We start from the raw sequence: 20123 nt of genomic DNA on the forward strand, positions 1-20123 counted from the left end.
TCTTGACTTGTTATTCTTATTGTTTTTTTTTTTTTTTTTGACACCACCCGTCGACCTATATGTTTTGTTGAGTTGTGTAAACTATACGCCATAGTGTAGTGTACCTACTCTGCTTTGACGGATACAACCTGAAGTTTTATTTGGGTACCATTCGGTCTGTACACACCTTAGATCATTTACAACAATACAACTGTGTATTATTTTATATTATTGTTGTTATTTATGTTGGCATCAAACAGTTGATTGTTATAAAAACTATTTTCTGTTCCGAATAAAATAATAGGAGTAAGAATTGCTGGCCAATATGGCGGGTCGGCCATATCGGCGGTAATATATTAATAATATGATTAATATATTATATAAAATACGGTAGCATATAGTTTGCCCATTACATTTAGTCGGAATCTGCAACACAGTACACACCGAGCCATGACTGTTTTTTTTCTTATCATTTATCATTTTGTTCATTATTGCATAGCCTTGGGTGAGTTTTTTGGTTATATGAAATTTCCATGTCAGTTTTTCGTCTAAAAACACTCCAAGGTACTTGACAGAGTCATCTTTATTGTTCCATTGTATTGGTTGGTTATCAATGTGAATGGGATGGGGATCTTTGTATCGTTTTAGGGAAAATATTTTTGTTGCGCTTTTTGTTGGATTAAGGTTTAGTTTCCACATTTTGAACCAGTTGGTCACTGTGTTAAGAGCTGTTTGACGATTTTGGATTGAAGATTCTAGGGAGTTGCTTTGGGTTATTACTGTTGGGTCATCCGCAAACATTGCCAGCTGGGAGTTTGGAGGGATTGGTATGTCGTGGCAGTAAATGTTGAACAAGGTAGGATCTAGAACCGAGTCTTGGAGAACTCCAGCTTGTATATTGTGAGGTTGAGAGAAGTTGGCTCCAATTCTTTTCTTGGGACGTTCGGTCCGATAAGAAAAATATTATGGTTTTAGTAGATATTTGGGAAGAACTAGTGAACTCAATTTTTGTTCGAGTCCATGGTGCCATACCTTGTCGAAGGCTTGCGTTATGTCCAGGAAGTAAATCGTTTAGTAACAGTAGTGAGTAGATTGTACAATGTACATTTTGTTACTGTTATTATAATGTAACCTAAAAATTGCCATTCTAATGAAATACTTAAATCTTAATAGTCAATAACCGTACAGCGATGTGCTGTTTATATTAATTTCACCCCTGTTTAAAGATTTCTGTACCTGTTTTGAAAAATATCGTTCCACTCGTTAAAATTGTTCTATAACTAATAGAAAACATAGTTGTACTTAGAAAAATAAAATAAAATATTTTAGGTATATTTTTAAAATATTTATTAGGTGTGTTAAGAATACCCAGAAAAAAAGACCGATCGGCATCAAGAGTTATTAGCATTTTGAGAAATAGGATGGAAGAAAAACTATAAAACTATTGAATAGAAATTATAAATTTTTACTTTTTTAAATTTTAGACACTTAAAATAATGTAACTAGGTCAATGTTGTTTTTGTTTTGAGTATATTTATTATTTAGTGCATGAGTGTTTTTGACTAACGGGTAACGGTTTGAACAAGCGTACAATAAACATGAAAATAAATAAAATAAGCACAAAATATATGTTATTCTTATTTCAATAAATAACACAACTTCAAACGAGTTTTCAATACATTTCCGTTTAGAAAGTAAATATAAAATTATTTAGAAAAGTTACAAAACGATAAATCCATTGAATATTTTTAAAGGGCTTTAAATGAATATATAAAAAAAAAATAGCACAATTTTATTCATGACCACATGTACGAATTTTTTAGGCACCTCAAAACCAATTGCAACAATATAGATAAAAATTAAATACTATAATTTAATGATTATAAATTAAATTATAGCTTTTGTATGATTATTTATATTTTAGTTTACATGTTTTTTTATAAATATAAGTATTGATTACCATTTTTTTAAATAGCTGGTACACACGATATATGTCCAAGAGTAGTTGTTTATTAAATATATTATTATTAGTTGCTTAACAGGGTTGGTAGTACATTTTTTGTTTTTACTATAAATACATTAAGTCACCGGGGACTTCTCTCACTATCATCTTGATTGGCCTGCTCTGTCTTGCAACAGAACCGTTTTTTTCAACTTCCAAACTTCCCACGATAACCTGATGAGTTTACCCTTCTCCCGAAACTGTCCTCAACTACCGTTATATTTCCGTTATTCATACTCTATTTCCCCTTCCTTCTGAGCGCCGGTCAATGATTTTAATTTTGTTATATTATGTTTTTCATAAACCCACAATGTATGTTTTTCGTTGAGCTTTATATTTTATTCTAATAAAAGCTGTTCAAAAAGAGACTGTAATTTACTTAAAATTACGCTAACATGATCCAAACCCATCCGATATGCCGTCAATTAAATAATTCAGGACCATTTAATAATTCAAAGGTGTGGCCGGTAATATCAAATCTCTTATCTCAATTATAGCTTTTGCTGAAAATAATAAGTCATTTTTTAGTATTAATATTCATCATAAAATGTACGTTATTCAAATTTTACTACTTCAATATGGTTAAAGTGGTTTCAATATTCATTTGAATATTTGTAACCGTTGAAACATATTTCATAACAGCATGATATAATATAAAAAAAAAAATACTATTTCGTCCAATAATATATTTTAGTGTTTTTCATTTCGAAATTTCGGCATTGTAAAATAAATTTCAACTGAAAACAATGTAAACATTAGGTACATGGGTGATTGTAAAACCTGAGAAAAACATAGCCTTAACTCCGAATCGAAATTTAATGTATGTAGGTTCACCATGAATCATAAAAAAAAAATGAACCACCTGTGGAAATAAACGAACATAGTTACACTATGAAAAACCCAATTTTTTTGATTTTTCGGTCTAAATACAAGCCCGTCCATAAGTTGCAAGAAGAACATAAAGTTTCGTAAGCTGATCAAGTCGATTATTGTCTAAGAAATTCTAGCAGCTCAACAATTTCAGTAAGTATTTCTATCAAACTCTAAAAGTTGTAATTACTTTTAAAACTAAAAAGGCATATTAGCTAATGAGCCAAAAGTTTTATAGTGAAAAAAACAGTATTAAATATTTTTCATTGATAGTTAAAAAAAAACAGTTGTAAAAAATATCGGGTCTTGACAGCGTTCTCAAACAACGTTTTTGAGCGAACGGTTTTCTTATATATTTTTTTTACCAAACCAGATTAAAATATTGCATTTTTCACTTTTTAGAGAAAATTCTATAAAAGAATTTTCATTTTTTCATCATTTACTTGATGTATACTATAGGGTGTAGTGAATAATTTTTGAAACCGTTTTCATAATATCTTACAGAAGTGGCGTCTAGGTTTATCTAAACCTAAATAAAAAAAACCAGTACGGTGGTGTCGGAGCATAGTGGGGACGGGGAGGTCACAGGTTTACAGGAATTTTTAAATTATGTAAAACTTTCACTTTTTTACTTTTATTGACCGAACCAATTACGAAATTTGTTGTTTGTTTACTATCTTATCTGTGGTGGCTAAAAGGCCGATTTTTAATTTTGGTTTTAATAATTTTATTTGAAATGTTTATAATTTTATGTTATAATAAAAAAAAGTAAAAAGCTATTTTTACAATAGTTTTTTTTATCTGCAATAAATATTATATACCTACAGCAATCTCTTGTTTATCGTTGACAATAACATCCACACCCTCTCAATAGGTCTTGCCACCAGACGGTTAGTGGTCTGCCGCAAATATAATAAAACATAATTGTCTTGTTTAAAATGACAAATAAATATAAAAATAAAAATTTTACTGAAAGAAAATAGCTAATTTGGTTTTGGGGGGCTAATGCTCTAAAGTCCGCCTATATATAGTTTGAACACCTAACAGAGGAAGAAGTGAGAGGAGGAATCGATTCGGTTATGGAAGAAGGGGGGAATTAAACGTATGCCAATGGAAGTAGTAACCACAAGTTCATTAAATATGTTGCAAAAACAAATATAAAAATCAGTCTTTTTAGCAGTTTTTTACGATTTTGAGAAATTTTGTACTTTTCAAAACCCTGTAATTCAGTACCTATGCGGTCAAAAAAAATTTAATAAACACAAATTTTAAGAAATGTAGTCTTCTAAATTGTACTAGTTCAATATTATCAGCTAAAATTAACCGTTTTCGAAATATATTGAAAAACCAAAAAAGTCCAAAACCAAAACCACTTCCCAAAAATTCCAGTGCTTTTTTTGTTAGATAAATTGAGTGAAGGACTACTGGACACCCATAAACAACTTCCCAAAGTTTCATTAAAGTCGGATTTTTTCGAAGGTATTTCCCTCGATTTGATCCTCTGACGACTGGACTAATAGGAGCAGTATCATAATGTTAAACCTGGATCCAAAAAACAACAGTCCTCTTCATAATTTGCAGGTAGTTGGACTTTATGTACTCATAGTTGACCTTCGGTACGTTAATATAACAGTTTTAGCGTCTGTTCGTTCCTCACATCTGGTATACCGTGTTTGGAATTGGTCAAGTATTAAAAAAGTTACAGTGTATACAGATAAAAAAGAATTTGATACATTTTTAATAAGAAAAAAGATTAATGTTTAGTATTCTTATAATATTGTAAAATATGATAACCAAAAATGTTTTCAAAAAAGAAATACTACAAAATTGCAATTATTTTAAAGTGTACCTACTCATTCTACCTTCAAACCATGACAAAAACATTCGGTTTGAGATCAAGCAAATTTTTTTTATCAATTTTAAAAATACCCATTGCTGCTTCGTGTTCCGCTCAATTTGAAAATATTAAAAACGGCAGAGACCATAAAAGATGGTGGACAATTTTCAACAAATTAGGGGTTCCGTTTTAGGCCAATACGAACCAATAAGTCATTAATGATAAGACCATTGCATAGGTGTATAAATTATTTTAATATATGTTAGAGAGTGAGGATTTTGTATAATTTCGCAAATTGAATCATGTGTTACAAAAGTTACACCTAGTTCAAAAGTAAATAAAGATTTATATGTACGATTTTCTATGCAAGTATTATTTATCGAATTCTCGCCTAAGCATAATGCAAAAAAACACAATTTTTTTTACTATAGAAAAACACTTGGGTTGTTCGATATGCGTTCCCATTTCCACTGTTTACATAAATTGAAATATACGAATCGACAAATTCAAGGTCTCAAGAAATTCATGGCCAACCCGACTTATTGACGATTTTCTAGAATAATAAAAAAAAACAATTTACGTGAATTGTTTTTGGTTATTTTTTGTAATGCAATGTTATTTTAAGGTCATTGTAATTTTCCTCCCCTCGGTAAGATGATTTTAGAGAGAGGTGATTTTGCAACATCTTATAGCAACTTGTATGAATAATACATTTAGACCTAACCCTTTAGTAACTTAAAATGTAATCATCCAAATCTTGTTATCGACCAGTCAAAATGTTCAGAAAATTATTCTTAATGAAATTAATGTAATATAAAAAAAAAAAAAAGTAAAATAGTTAAGTGCAATAAAAAACCTGGTACTTATAGCGCAATTGAGTATAAATTAATTTATAAAAAAAAATCTAAAAAATATTCACTAGAACCAAAGTTATTTCATTTGTATTATTTTTATGGACAACCCTGTACAATTTTTATTTTTTTTATAATCACAAAAAATATTTGGGTTTATCCCACTGAACTAGCTAACTCGGATGAAATCACTTAAAAAAAAAACCCTTTGATGCTACTTGTAAACACTGCACCTTACTTTAACGATTTCTTAGTGTTCTGGTTTGTACTGTGCTTCTTTTGGACTGTACTGGTATGATCATATTTTACTGATTCGCATCGAAGCGTATATTTGAAAGTGGTTTTATCACTTTCAGTTGTAATAATTACAGGAAACCTGTAACCTGCACCGTCACCACTATGCCCTGACCTCACTGTGCCCTAACTTCACTATGCCCCGATCCTAGTGTCTAGACCGCTAAACTGTTTTTTATTTTTTAAAACAAGGTAGAAATGGAACATGAATGATGACTTTTGTGGCCAAAATTGTAGATAGTTCACCCTCATGCAATTAGACAAAAACAAATAGTACATTAGGGTCTAGTTAAATAAATGCAAACAATTACTTAGTTTAAAAAAAGTTATTGTATTTTTTAAAGCGTATATAACTATATATATATATACAGAATGTAATGTGAAATTCTACCGAGCTTCAAATAACATATTTAGGATAATTAATGGGTACAATAAATGATGATAATCATTTTTTTTCAATTTTTCAATTATTTCAAATAGAACTCTTATCTTATTCAAAAATGGTCCTACGAAAAAAAATAATTCCAGATTTGTAATTGAGAGAAAAGTTCTTGTCGAATTGATATGAAACATGATTTTTTGGTATCTGGCCACACGTGCGTCCACAGAGTGGCTACCGAATGGTCACTTAGTGGCCGGCTTGTGACCAAAACCTACATAATATGGCATTTGACACATCATATTGGGTTAGAATTTTATCTTTAATTTTGTGAAATGAGTTTGTTTTTAATACTATTCCCTAGTATCCAGAATTATTTTTTTTTTTTAATGTTCGAGACATCTCAAATTTGAAATTTAAAACAAATTAAAATGATTCTAACCCAAAACGATATTGTTTCGCATGCCATATGTTGGTTTCAGTCAAATGCCGGCCACTCAGTTACATATCAATTCAACAAGATTTTTTCTCCCGATTTTTAATCTGTAATTATTTTTTTTAGAAAGACCATTATTTAATAAAGTACAAATTTTATTTTAAATAATTTTTTTTAGAAAAAATCAATACCATTATTTGTACCCATAAATCATCCTAAATGTCTCATTTGAAGCTTAGTAGAACTTTACATTACACCCTGTATATTTATCAAATAAATAACCGCCTCGCAAAACTAAAACCTTCTAATTTTGGCACTGGAGACAAATGTGACAAATATAAATTAATTTTGTTTTTTTTTTGTAGGTAAAAAATGAAACTTCTCTGTTTTATTATGTCTTTTATCTTGGTAAATGTTTCTGCTGACTTGGGTAATTATTTTTTTTATCTATTTCAAACTTAGGATAGGTAATAACATTTTAAAAAAAATACAACATTTCACTTTTTTTTTTACAGCGGATTATAAGAAAGATGTTTTAATTGCTAGTCAGTAACATTTTTGTTTTATAAAAAATAGTTTATTATATTTACTGTTTTTATAGATATTTTTTAAATTATGTAATACAGATGAATCTATCAAGAAAGTTGGTACAGTTGAGATGTATTTTAAATTAATATGTTAATGTTACATAAATACATCTCAAATTTGAAATTTAAAACAAATTAAAATGATTCTAACCCAAAACGATATTGTTTCGCATGCCATATGTTGGTTTCAGTCAAATGCCGGCCACTCAGTTACATATCAATTCAACAAGATTTTTTCTCCCGATTTTTAATCTGTAATTATTTTTTTTAGAAAGACCATTATTTAATAAAGTACAAATTTTATTTTAAATAATTTTTTTTAGAAAAAATCAATACCATTATTTGTACCCATAAATCATCCTAAATGTCTCATTTGAAGCTTAGTAGAACTTTACATTACACCCTGTATATTTATCAAATAAATAACCGCCTCGCAAAACTAAAACCTTCTAATTTTGGCACTGGAGACAAATGTGACAAATATAAATTAATTTTGTTTTTTTTTTGTAGGTAAAAAATGAAACTTCTCTGTTTATTATGTCTTTTATCTTGGTAAATGTTTCTGCTGACTTGGGTAATTATTTTTTTTATCTATTTTAAACTTAGGATAGGTAATAACATTTTAAAAAAAATACAACATTTCACTTTTTTTTTTACAGCGGATTATAAGAAAGATGTTTTAATTGCTAGTCAGTAACATTTTTGTTTTATAAAAAATAGTTTATTATATTTACTGTTTTTATAGATATTTTTTAAATTATGTAATACAGATGAATCTATCAAGAAAGTTGGTACAGTTGAGATGTATTTTAAATTAATATGTTAATGTTACATAAATGTTTCGTTATGTGTACCAAATTATTAAGCCATTTGGAAATGGAAAAGTGTAGTTTGTATCATTAGTGAAAAGTGCACTAGATGTGTAGCTCCAGGACATGGAACACTGTAATATTTAAAGTAAAGATTTATAATAATCACAAATAATCTAATCGAGGGAGTAGTGTTAAGTTAAATGGCTACTGATTAAAGCATGGTTAAATATTATTCTGAGTAATCATACTATGGTAACTAGTTGGGTTTTATTTCAATCATATAGTAAAGCCCAAATATTTTTTTATTTATTGTAGATAGATTGGAGCGAGTAATTGAAGATATAATTAATGATAAAACATATTACAAGCATTTCGGTAATCATAATTAAAATAACCATAATAATATAAAAAATATAAAAGTAGAAAAAAATATTTTAAAATAATAAAAAATTGCCATTCAAATTTATTTTTATGCAATTGATGAGTGATTACAATATTACATTTTTCTCCGAAATCTAAATGGAATCTTTATGAATGAATACTGATATTGTTAGCTCTGTCGACCTCGTCTGATTATTATATTTTATTTTCATCACCACAACTGCTTCAATTCAGCCACTGTATATTTAATATAGATTTTCTACTTTGCCCTTATGCCCATATGCACATTCCTAATGCTATGTGTTACATATCATTGCTTAAATATCCTATAGCTAAGGGGCCCATAACTGAATTATGTAGCCCATAACCAATTTTATGGCAGCACATAAAGTATGTTTTTCACAGACAATATCTATGTATTTCATAGCTATGTAATAGTTTATGGGATTTTTACCGTTTTCATCAATTTTACTATGTTCATATCAGTGAAAAAAGTTGAGATAATAAGTGATGGTAATTTTTTATTTAACTTAAATTTAAATCGTTATAACTAAAATATTTAAGTTAAAAATAAATAAATTATAAAAAAATCCTAATTCCTATCAGTCCAGACAACACATACAACTTTGTAATTATAATTATGAATTTGATCTGTCATGTGTTGGGACGTTGTGAGTGATAAAATAGAATAATATTAATTGATTTCATTATAGCTTTATGGGAGAATACATATTCTGTACATATACAGGCCGTTTCTTTTGTCATGGGCCACCCAAAATCTCGTAGGGTCTAATAAGAAATTACATTTAATTTTATTTCCCTTGTCTCAACTTAGTTTTTTATGTAGCAACTAGTGAATTTTAAATGGTAATGCATATATTTCAATAACTTTTTAAATTGAGAATAATGTACTAAACGTTTTGACTGGTCGATAACCAGTTTCGGATAAATATTTTTGAAGTTTCAATTTAGAGCAGGAGAGAAGGTGAAGTTATTATTATTTTCGTCTTTGCGCAGTTTCCAACCGCACTTCCACTCCCATCCGAACTTTTAAACTCTTGTAACTTTAAAAATAGTTGGCCATAATTGGTTAGCAACCAGTTAAAATGTTGAGTAAATTATTCCCAATTTAAAGTTTTCTATTCTAAGTTAATGAAATATGTGCGTTACCATAAGTTTCAGAAGTGGCTATGAACAATTTAAGTTGGGGGCGGGTGGTTAGAACACATTAATAAAAACAGTATGAAAAAAAAAATGAAATTTCTTATTAAACCTTATTAGATATTGAGTGGCCCATGTTAAAAGAATCACCCTGTATATAGCCTATAGTTGTTTCTAAAATAAACTAGCTGGAAATTTGACGTAGCATAAAAACGAAGTGCAGTTAATAACTGCAGAACAATAGGAATAGTTAATCCACGTTTATTCCTATGGTTAATATTAACTAATTCTATCAAAACTTCAAGAACAATTCTTTTAGGAAAACGATATAGCGCTTAAAAAATGTGTTGTTACTATAAAACTCAAAGGGATCATCCGTTATGTCGATGATACCTTCTTTGAACATTATTATTAATGTCATTATCAACATTGCCTATTTCTAATTCAACATAATCCAAATTGTTCACAAAATTAAAAAAAAACGTCCATACTTGTATAGTAGATAGCCAACCCAACTATCCCATAAGTACAATTAGGCAACAATAAATTGTTAATTACCAATACATCAATACTGTTAGCTCTGTCAACCTTGTCTGGATATTATGATTTATTCTCATTCCCACAACTGCTTCAATTCAACCATTGTATTATCATAAAGATACCCTAGTCAATTTAATATAGTTTTTTTCTACTTTGCCCTTAGTCTTTTAATTTACAATATTATAAAATGCAATAACTTATAATATCAAACCAATGTCAATATTATTAATTTATGTAATGTCAATTTCAGGCAGAATTAATTTTATAATCGCCATGCCGGGTAATAGTTTTCGTTGAATTTTATGAAAATAATTCCACTATTTTATTCCTATTGAATTTTCCAAAGAAAATCCCGTGGTGATGAATACATGTTGAACATTTTTTCGTGAATCACTCAATTTCATATCATGCGGTTTAATAAGAATTAAAATTTTTTTTTTTCATAATATTTTCATACAATTTGAGCATTTTATAGCAACTATTGACACCTAACCTGAACGGTCGCACATACATTTCATTCAGTTTTTAAATTTATAAAAATGTACTAAAAATGTTGAACGGTCAATATACAATTTTGGATAACTATTTTTGAAGTTTTTGAAGTTTCAAGTTTAATGCAGGAGGAAATGGGAGTGTTGTGTTTATTTTTATATGCGCGCATTGTCCAAAAGTAGTTATCAAACAGTCAACATTTTTAGTAAATTTATCTTAATTTTAAAAGCTAATGAAATGTATGCATTTCCATTTGAGTTTCAAAAGTTACTATAAAATAAAAAGAAAGTTGGGAGAAGGGTAAAACAAAACAAATTGATATCACATTATTTAACAGGAATACGAATAAAAAAAATATATTATCTTCATAAACCCTATGCGATATCGAGTAGTTCACCTTGTGGGGCACATGTCTTCCGAGTTACTAATACACACGATTTTTTCTACCTTGACCTTTAAATCCCTGTTTATAGTAAAATGTCTAAACTAAATGCAATATCATTCATTTATGTAATGTTAATTTCAGAAAAATCAGAGCTTTGCGAATCGCTTCCGGGTAATAATTTGCATTGCGCATTATAGAAGTGTTTCCACACTGTAATTTGATATTCATTATGCATACAAGTTTTTTGTTTTAGTTTCAGAAGCTGTGGATTTGGACTACAACCTATTATACAGTAACCACATTTTTATATTACACTAGCTGTGTTACCCGGCTTCACCCGGTGTTTGAAATATACAATATTATTATCATCATTGTTGCTATAGTGAATGCACTGACGTAGAAAAATCCGACCAAGAAATATTTTCCATTTTTACCCCCACAGGAGTTGAATTTCAGAACATTTTTTCTTAGTGGGTCTCTACATCATAAAAAGAAACTAAATACCAAATTTCATACTCATAGCTTCAGTGGTTAGGCGATGATGAATCAGTCGGTCAGGACATGCTATTATATATATATATATATAGATATAGATATTCAATATACTTAACGACAATTAATTGTTTAAAATAACTTTGAAAACGTTCATATTATGTACCTATTGACAAATACCCCTATGACATTTTGGTTTTCATCATAAAAAACTATGTAGGTACATTAAAATATATTTTGTTTTACGTTTTAGAGGCGGCGTATTTCCAGGAAATAATGGGATGGAAAATAAGATTCAGATATCGTAATATAAATATAAATTTAAAAAATTATAATATTATACTAGTTCGTAGTTTTAGAGAAAACCTATAAAATATTCAATTTAAACACTAGTCATTCGAAATTTAATATAAACTGATTATTAGAATGTTGCTATTTGGAAAAATTTTAAATGTATACAATAATGGTTTACATTAATTAATTGGACTAAATTATCTCAGTTTCAGAGTGACTGTTATACATAAAATATATCGGGGTAGATTTAAATGAAAACCATATAATTATTTTTTTCTTAATTTTATTTTTTGGAAAGTTTAAAGTTTGTATGTTCTAACCTGTAGTTTATAGTTTTTTCTTAGTGCAAATAGTTCTATCAGCATTATTCAAATCTATCCCATCTTCCGATATACACCCTACATAGTTTTATTAAATGCCTAATGATGAATTGATGTATTTGTTACAGAAAGCATTCAATTTCCTAATATTGATAAAAACCAAGGTAATTACCAGTTTTTTCGATAGTCGTAATTAGCCTTTCTTGCTTCAGTGTTGAAAACTGCTTCATTTTAATTATTTTAGGTCAAAAAACAATATGTATTTTTATTATTTCCTTTCAGCAAAGTCAGTGTATAATTATTATTTTCGTAGATTTTGCACTCTTAGATTTAGATGATCTTGGAACAGAAAGAAGAAAACATACTGGACCAGCTTTAAAAAATATGATCGAACGTATATTAGGTAAATATAGAATTGTTTGGATTTTGAATCGTTAATAATAAAAGCGTACAACTAATTTGAGTTTTTAACAACCAAATAAGTAATGACACATACTTTCTTGTAATACACACAGCATAGCTGTAAGAAACGGACACCATGCATATTATATTATTTTTGATGACTTTATCTTAACACATTTTATAGTCGTATCCATAAAAGTATAACCGTAAAAATATTAGTAACCAGTAGTCTAATTTTAGCTAATTAATGAAAACAAATTTCTTAGATGCACCAGAACAGAATGTATCGAATGCTGACGCTAAACTTCGGATGTGTCGTTTGTTAGGAGTATACATGAGTACACAAGATCCAGAAAATTACATTAAAAATATTGAGTCTCCTTCAATACATGGCGATTGTACCATATCGGATGGAACTACACAGAAAATATACAGAAAAAACGGATCCAAATGGGAGCAAATTAGGGAAGACGGCTCATTGGTGGAACTACTTAAGGACCAGTTAACCCGTTTGTCCCTGACATCCTCGGTCGAGGATTTAACTTTATAAATCGAATTAAATGTTAACAACGTACTATCATTATCAAAAATGTCTTTAAACACAAGTTTTAGTATATATTTATTATAATAAAAAAGCTATATTGATAATCAATATCAGTCCAATATGTAAAAAAATTGTTAGTAATCAAATTAAATATGCTCTTCTACAATTATTTAGTATCATTGTCAAAGTTTTCATTTTATTTTTTAATTTTATATTACACTTATAGCTGTTAATTAATATAATGTATATCATATTAAAAAGTTTTATTCAAAATTATACTCACAAGTATAATTTTCCAAATCATTTTTTCGTTTATCTAATATGAAATGTAACATTAAGAAACGACTAGAAAAGTGAAGTCATGCAAATCACAATGCGTGTGAAATTTTCATTAAATAGTACCTATGTTATTACTAAAAAATATACTTTGCTCAATTGCGTATAAGATGCTTATGTTTTAATACACACGCTGTAAATACTGTTTAATAAAAATAAAGTCTAGTTGAGGGGCAAATAAGCTTATACGGTACAGTATAACTACTCGAAGAATAGTTTAAATAGTTTACAATGGTATAACTCTTCTAAAATTATAAAACACCATTGTGTTTGTATATTAATTAAGTCAACGGTTTTTATATTTAAAAAAAAAAGTTTTATTATGGTTTTTACTCGTATACTATAACAGCAGTCGAATAAGTGGAATTTTTGATGAATTTTATTTTATGAATATAAATGAGAATAAAATTAAATATTCATGACTGTAATGGATTTAATGGAAATCGTTAAAACAGCATTATTTAAAAAAACAGCCGTGAAATAAGTCAATATGCATAATATAATATAAATATAAAAATTATTGTCTGTTTTATTTTTGTTTGTTTATCCTTTATGCATTAGTACACCATTCATATAATATAAATGAGAACAAAATTAATATTCCAAGACTGTAATTTTTTCCCACGAGGTGTACGTGTAAGCACACAATTCAAAACAGATATAATGGCGATAATTTAAAAAAAAAAAAAAAAAAATTATATATATAAATTTATATAACAACCTTGTGCGTTTTTCACTTATTGCATAAAACCGCTTAAAACTAATTGCCGTTGAATACATAGATATTATTCAATTCTTCGTCTAATGTTGGTATGCACAGAACGTTCTTTTATTATTGGCATTGTAAGCTAACCAATAATTATTGTTACACTTAAGGATCGCGTGTAATATTAACATATTATCGCATCAATAGAAATGGAATCTAAAGCGTTGATATTACCAACTCCGGACGCGATCAATGAGATGTACAGTGAGTTGGACACGTCCGAGACAAAATTGGACCTCGATGTAAAAATTCTAAAGGAATGGATGCGAAAACAACCTCACCTTCCTAACCCGGACGGTAAAATTGAATTTTTTTTAAAACGTTATCCCTATACTTGGCAGAAATTTAAAAAAAAAATCCAAGCCATGGTTTTTCTACTAACTAAGACCACTAGAATTGTTTTTACTAAATCGTGTATTTGATGTATTCAATAATCGTATCATTTAAAATACACTACCTATTAGAACTAATAAAATAAAAAAACAATAAAAATATTTAAAATAGTATTTTATAATAAATTTACGTAGAGTAGGTATTATTCTTTAAACTGTATATATAAGTTTGTTTACATTTTGTATTAATCAAGAAAAATTGTTTTTAGGAAATTTCTTCATAATAAAATAAGATAAAAATGAACCCGAATTTAAAAAATGGATATTTTATTTACTGTACTAAAAAAATAAAAATCTATTAGAACAAAATAATTAAAATATATCCAATTTTTTATTATTTTTATAAAACTTTAGGTATTTGACTATTAGGACATCGTAACTTTTTGGATACAATCAATAATTCTGGTGTACCTACGAAGCATTGTATCTTTTAGGATACATGAAATTTTATACATAAATAACCAAATAAGTGATTGGCTTTATTTTAAACTTAATTAAATATTTAGACGTATGTGATCTGATTCTAAGAGCTGAATCAAATATATTTAGGTTTTAAAATGTAAAAAAATGTGTTAAAAGTCAGTCCAAAAAAAAAAAATTGAAATGATAGCTGATAACATGGTTTTAGAAACAATATTACAAATATAATATATGATATCAATAACCGTAATGGTCTCTCCAAAGAAATATTTCATGTATATTTTTACTGGAATATTTATTTCAAATTTTGGTATCTTTATATAGATACATCGCCAAGTTAAGGGTAAAAATCATGTTTTTTTTTGCATTTAAACATATCTTAATCTCGTAACGATATAGCATTCTTATTACAAAGTTATCGAATAATAATAATATTATTGTTTAGACGGTGAAAAAAAAGTGGATGAATATCGAATCAAAAATATTTTGTTGATGTGCAAGAATAGTTTGGAGAAAACCAAAACAGCACTGGACCAACACTACACTATTAAACGTTTAGTACCCGAGTATTTCTCCAATTGGGATCCCGCTAATCCAGAGTTAACTTCATCAATGGAACAATCGTTAGTATCTAAATGATATGTATGTATTATATTATACTTGCGTCAATTTAAATGGTAATGTTTTGTCGTTTTTAATAAACAAAAAGGTGATCCTTCACATACGCAATAGGTTAAATCATTGACTTTAGTTTTTGACATTTTCATGTCTTAGCTCTGGCACATAACAGAAAAAACTGTTACCAAAAACTTGTCACCAAAAATTTGTCCAAAAATGGGGATGGGGATGTTTAGTTTTTTAAAAAAATTATTCGGTACTTCAACGAGACATGAAGATGCTCTTTCGTGGTTGCAGACTCGTCTGAAATGCTTTTTTTTAAGAACGATCTATAAATTTTAAATAAAACGTCCTTAGGTGTTATGAGTAATTTACTAATATTTGATTAATAAACGTTAACTAATAGATAAATTGTCTTTCAGATGTGTCTTTCCATTTCCAAAACCTACACACGAGGGCTACAGAGTAAGCTTGTATTGTGTAAGGGATGGATATGCCGATTGTAAATATGTATTTAATGATATTGTTAAATTCAGTTTTATGACACTCGATCTCAGAATCGGTAAGTTAGACATGTGTAAAAAAAATATTATCATTGTGGATTATAAAAATTTGACAATGAATCACGTAGCTGCCATGTTACCGAGTATTAAGAAAGTCGTTGCAAGTTATCATGTAAGTACATTTTTTATTCGATCTCTAAGTATTATTTTACACACTAAGGAAACTACAGTGGGGTTTACAAAATATTATGAATAATAAATCTAAAAACAAAGTTACACCTGTACATTTTTTTTTTGAAAACCTGACCATTTTGATAGGTTTTTAGAGAATGTTGACTACTTCTAGAATAAAAACCCCTAACATTAAACCTGGAGGATATATATATATATATATATATACATATTTGTAAAATTTAGAGGTGTGTATTTGCGAAATTTCAAAATTATATTTAGTAGTTCTACGTTGGGATCTAGATTAGAATAATGTTATAACGGCCACTGTGGTAATCGAAGAAGATGTTTAAATACCAATCAAGTATTAAGTGATAGGTAATCATAAGTGACTTTATCAGTGCTGTATTAGCACACTTTTAAGTTCACCACTTCTCTTACAAAATTTAAAACAGCCCCTAAAAATGTATATACATTTAGTCTGGTTTATTCTTCTTATGATCTCCCTAGTACTACGGCAATCTTCGGTTATCTTACTTCTCAAATATGTGTATTCAATATGCTCCATTCTTTTAAACACAATACGGGTAAGGGTTTTTGACGCAATGCGATATTTAACTTAGCGTTCTGTGTAGTTCACATGTTTTTGCCGTTATTTTCTTTGGAGTTGGTACAATTATGCACTTTGTAAAATCTCTTAGTACTTGTCTAGTTTCATGCATTTTTTTGGATCAGTTCATAAATTAGTTTGTTTTAAACTTTTAGGCAGGATTTCCATCTCGGGTACATTCAATTCACATAGTTAATACAAACAGTTTCGTACAGCCATTACTAAATATGGTTTTGAGTGCTCTAAAAAAGAAAACTTACGAAAGGGTAAATTATTTGGGTTTTAAAAGTTATTAGGATGCATTTCAATGAAATAATATGTTTTATAGGTGTTTATTCACAAATCGGCCGAAGAACTGAAAACTTACATAGATCCCAGTGTACTTCCACTAAACTACGGAGGAACTTATCCAAAGACGTCTGATGAAATGATAGGTTAGTAGCAATAATTATTATAACAAAAATTAACATTTACTTTAATTTGATTACTCATTAGGAATGGAAGTGTTTATGCACCTAATATTAGCTATTTAATAATATTTTACGGAATGGACAATCCCAAAAAGTTCAAGAAATAAAATAAAACAGTTGCAATAAATTCGTCTTGGAGTATCCGTTTGTAGCTAGATGAACTAATATAACTATTATTGAAATTTTTATAAAGAGCCAGTGAGCTTTTGATTTTACAACGGTGTGTTTTCTTGCAACTGAATCTACTTATTTTTACTACTAGTCTGATTGTTTAATGTAAATACAATTTATAAATTAGCAACCGTATTAATTTTTGGTGTTTTTAATATATTTTGTTCTGTTAGTATTATAATCAATTTATTGCAAAAAAATTAGTTTTTATAATCTAACTTATATTTATAACAATATTACAAACAACGGTGTTCTATAAATTTGTATACACTACTTTATATTTTCTATCTACTATATATTTTATTTTTTATATGGTCTTATTGAAAATTGAATACTTTAAATAATTAAAAAAACAAATTATACATGCTGTACAAATTATTATTATTCGACATAAACCAACGTCGCTCTAGGCTTATAAATCTGATTTGTGTTATAAAAGAATATTTGAATTGCAGTTGACTGGAATCACGAAGTGATGAAACACCGAGAATGGTTTCTTATTCAAACATCAATTGTTGCAGATAACAGTAAACGCCCAAAGAATTCCACTAATAACTTGGATAATTTGGAAAAAACAATTATTGGAGGTTCATTTAGGAAATTAGCAGTCGATTAGTAACTAGTGGTGATTCAGTTTTAGTCAATATAAATTAGTTTATAGTACATATTATTATTATTTCTACTATGGTTACACGGAAATTATTTAGTTAGCTAATAGAATAATTGGTGATCGTTTTATAAGTTATTTATCCATGTTGTATTCCAAATTTTTTTAAAAAATGTAGATGTTTGTAATATAACAAATGTTTTATGAAACATACAAAAGTATAGTTTGTAACCTTTTTAGTTTCTTACAAATATTGGTACAAGTCTCCTATTGTCCTATTGTTTTATGAAGGATTTTTAAACGCACTAATAATCAAGGCTTTGCAACCGAATAGTTTTTTTATTTTTATTCTGGTTTCCAAACTGGTTTTTAAAGGTGTTGGGTTAGGTTTATTCTAGTCTGGTTAAGAATCCCTAAAAAAAATGTATAGATCTTTAACAGATAATAACCTAGTTTTAAACCATTACCCATAACAATATTGCGGTTAATGGTTTATTTAAATATTTTATTATTTTATAATATTTTTTTGCGTCTACACGTTTTAAAATATTTTATTTCTAAAATCTTTTTTATGTGTACATAAAATATACTACTAAAACTTAGAATATAATGCAGCAATTCCAAAATTTCTTTTTATCTTTAGTTGTACCTAAAGAACTATAAAAAAAACGTCCGGCCGTAAGCCTTTGTACAAAATGCTAAATCCGATTTTAAGTACATAATGTACGAATTTTAGTTACTCATTTGAAATAAATTTTTTTTTCTCAAATTAGTAATGTACGAAAATCAGCGCATGCAATTTTTTTCTTTTTGTGCGCACTTACTATTAAAACTTAAAAAATAAATCATAAGTTGGCAATATTCTTGAAACCACCATACTATCCAAGCATTTGTGTACACAGATTGTTTAGCTATTGTTTTTTCGACTGCTAAATTATTTCAGTGTTCATAAAACAAAACGCTGGGTGATTATTTCAACGATCTACACTGGTTTACTCAAAAACTACTTAGATTTTTAAAACAAAATGTTTAATAATTTGTTTGTGTATAAAATACTAACTTATTATAAACGACTTTTTTAACTTAACCTAACCTAACCTAACCTTCCAGTAGAACATTTTATTTAGGCACACAACTTTATACTGTGATAATATTTAATAAACGTTTGAGTGGCTTAAATTTTTCGGATTTTCGGATTCCGAGTAATAATTATTATACATATATGGAGCATTTTTCAAATTTCTCAAGCCTTTATTTTTTTTTTTTGCAATCTTCACCACTTATCTTGACCGATATTGCCCTTTGTTAAACTGGACACGAAGCGTACCTCTCTCACAAATGGGCTTGTAGGACCCATAAGGTTACTTATAAACACCCAGGCCCCGGATGTTTATAAGTAGCGATTGCCACTTTCCATGTTTAAATAACTAAATGATTTGCTGGCACCCAAATGGTACATGGATCAACAAATAGTTCAAAACTATTAATAAGATAAATATATAAACAGAAAATGAATTTGTCTATTATAGTTGTTTTGAGTCTTTTTGTATTCGTAGCTTAGCCAACTCAATTCAAAATATTTTAAAACAATACACTGTACACCATAAAACATTTTTATGTGGAAAAAGAATATGACAACCACTAGTAGCTTATTAACACCATTAGTCATGTTATAGAAGGTTGACCTACAAGTCTTATCAAGAAAAACGAGAAGCTAGGTTTGATGTGTTTGTTGTGCGATTTCCCTACAAGTTTTTCAACAAAAAAAACAAGTTAAGGGATGGACTATCGTCGAAAATTACCAAAGGTCGGAATAAGAGTACAGTGGGTCCTCCTTTAAATCATAATTAATTAAAACCAACCTAACAACCTTTATTTTCAGGGTATTTGTATATATCTTATTTGTTTTTCTTAGCACCCCTTTTCATTTGTATAACTTAGGTCTGAAGTCGGAACTCATTAAGGGAGAAGTAGCTGTAACGGTCAAATTTAGCCGCCTGT

At 28.3% G+C, this 20123-nt stretch overlaps 1 protein-coding gene across 2 annotated transcripts; it reads left to right on the forward strand.

Annotated features, from left to right (window-relative positions):
• The first annotated feature begins 14215 nt into the window (after window positions 1-14215).
• Window positions 14216-18258, forward strand: LOC126842082 (clavesin-1-like). Of its 2 annotated transcripts, none has more exons than XM_050578951.1 (6): window positions 14216-14457; window positions 15418-15595; window positions 16013-16265; window positions 17030-17140; window positions 17203-17308; window positions 17971-18258. In XM_050578951.1, the coding sequence occupies exons 1-6, from the start codon at window positions 14310-14312 to the stop codon at window positions 18129-18131; spliced, it is 957 nt and encodes a 318-aa protein (XP_050434908.1). In that variant the 5' UTR covers window positions 14216-14309; the 3' UTR covers window positions 18132-18258. The 2 variants fall into 2 exon arrangements, with proteins under 2 accessions (XP_050434908.1, XP_050434909.1); XM_050578952.1 differs by having other exon boundaries at window positions 18037-18258.
• The last annotated feature ends 1865 nt before the right edge of the window (window positions 18259-20123 follow it).

This window comes from Adelges cooleyi, unplaced genomic scaffold (genome assembly GCF_023614345.1).
Source record: "Adelges cooleyi isolate 19-005CV unplaced genomic scaffold, UGA_ACOO_1.1 ACOO_flye_CR_arks_rails_tigmint_CR_PRNA_446, whole genome shotgun sequence".
NCBI classification, from domain to species: domain Eukaryota; kingdom Metazoa; phylum Arthropoda; class Insecta; order Hemiptera; family Adelgidae; genus Adelges; species Adelges cooleyi.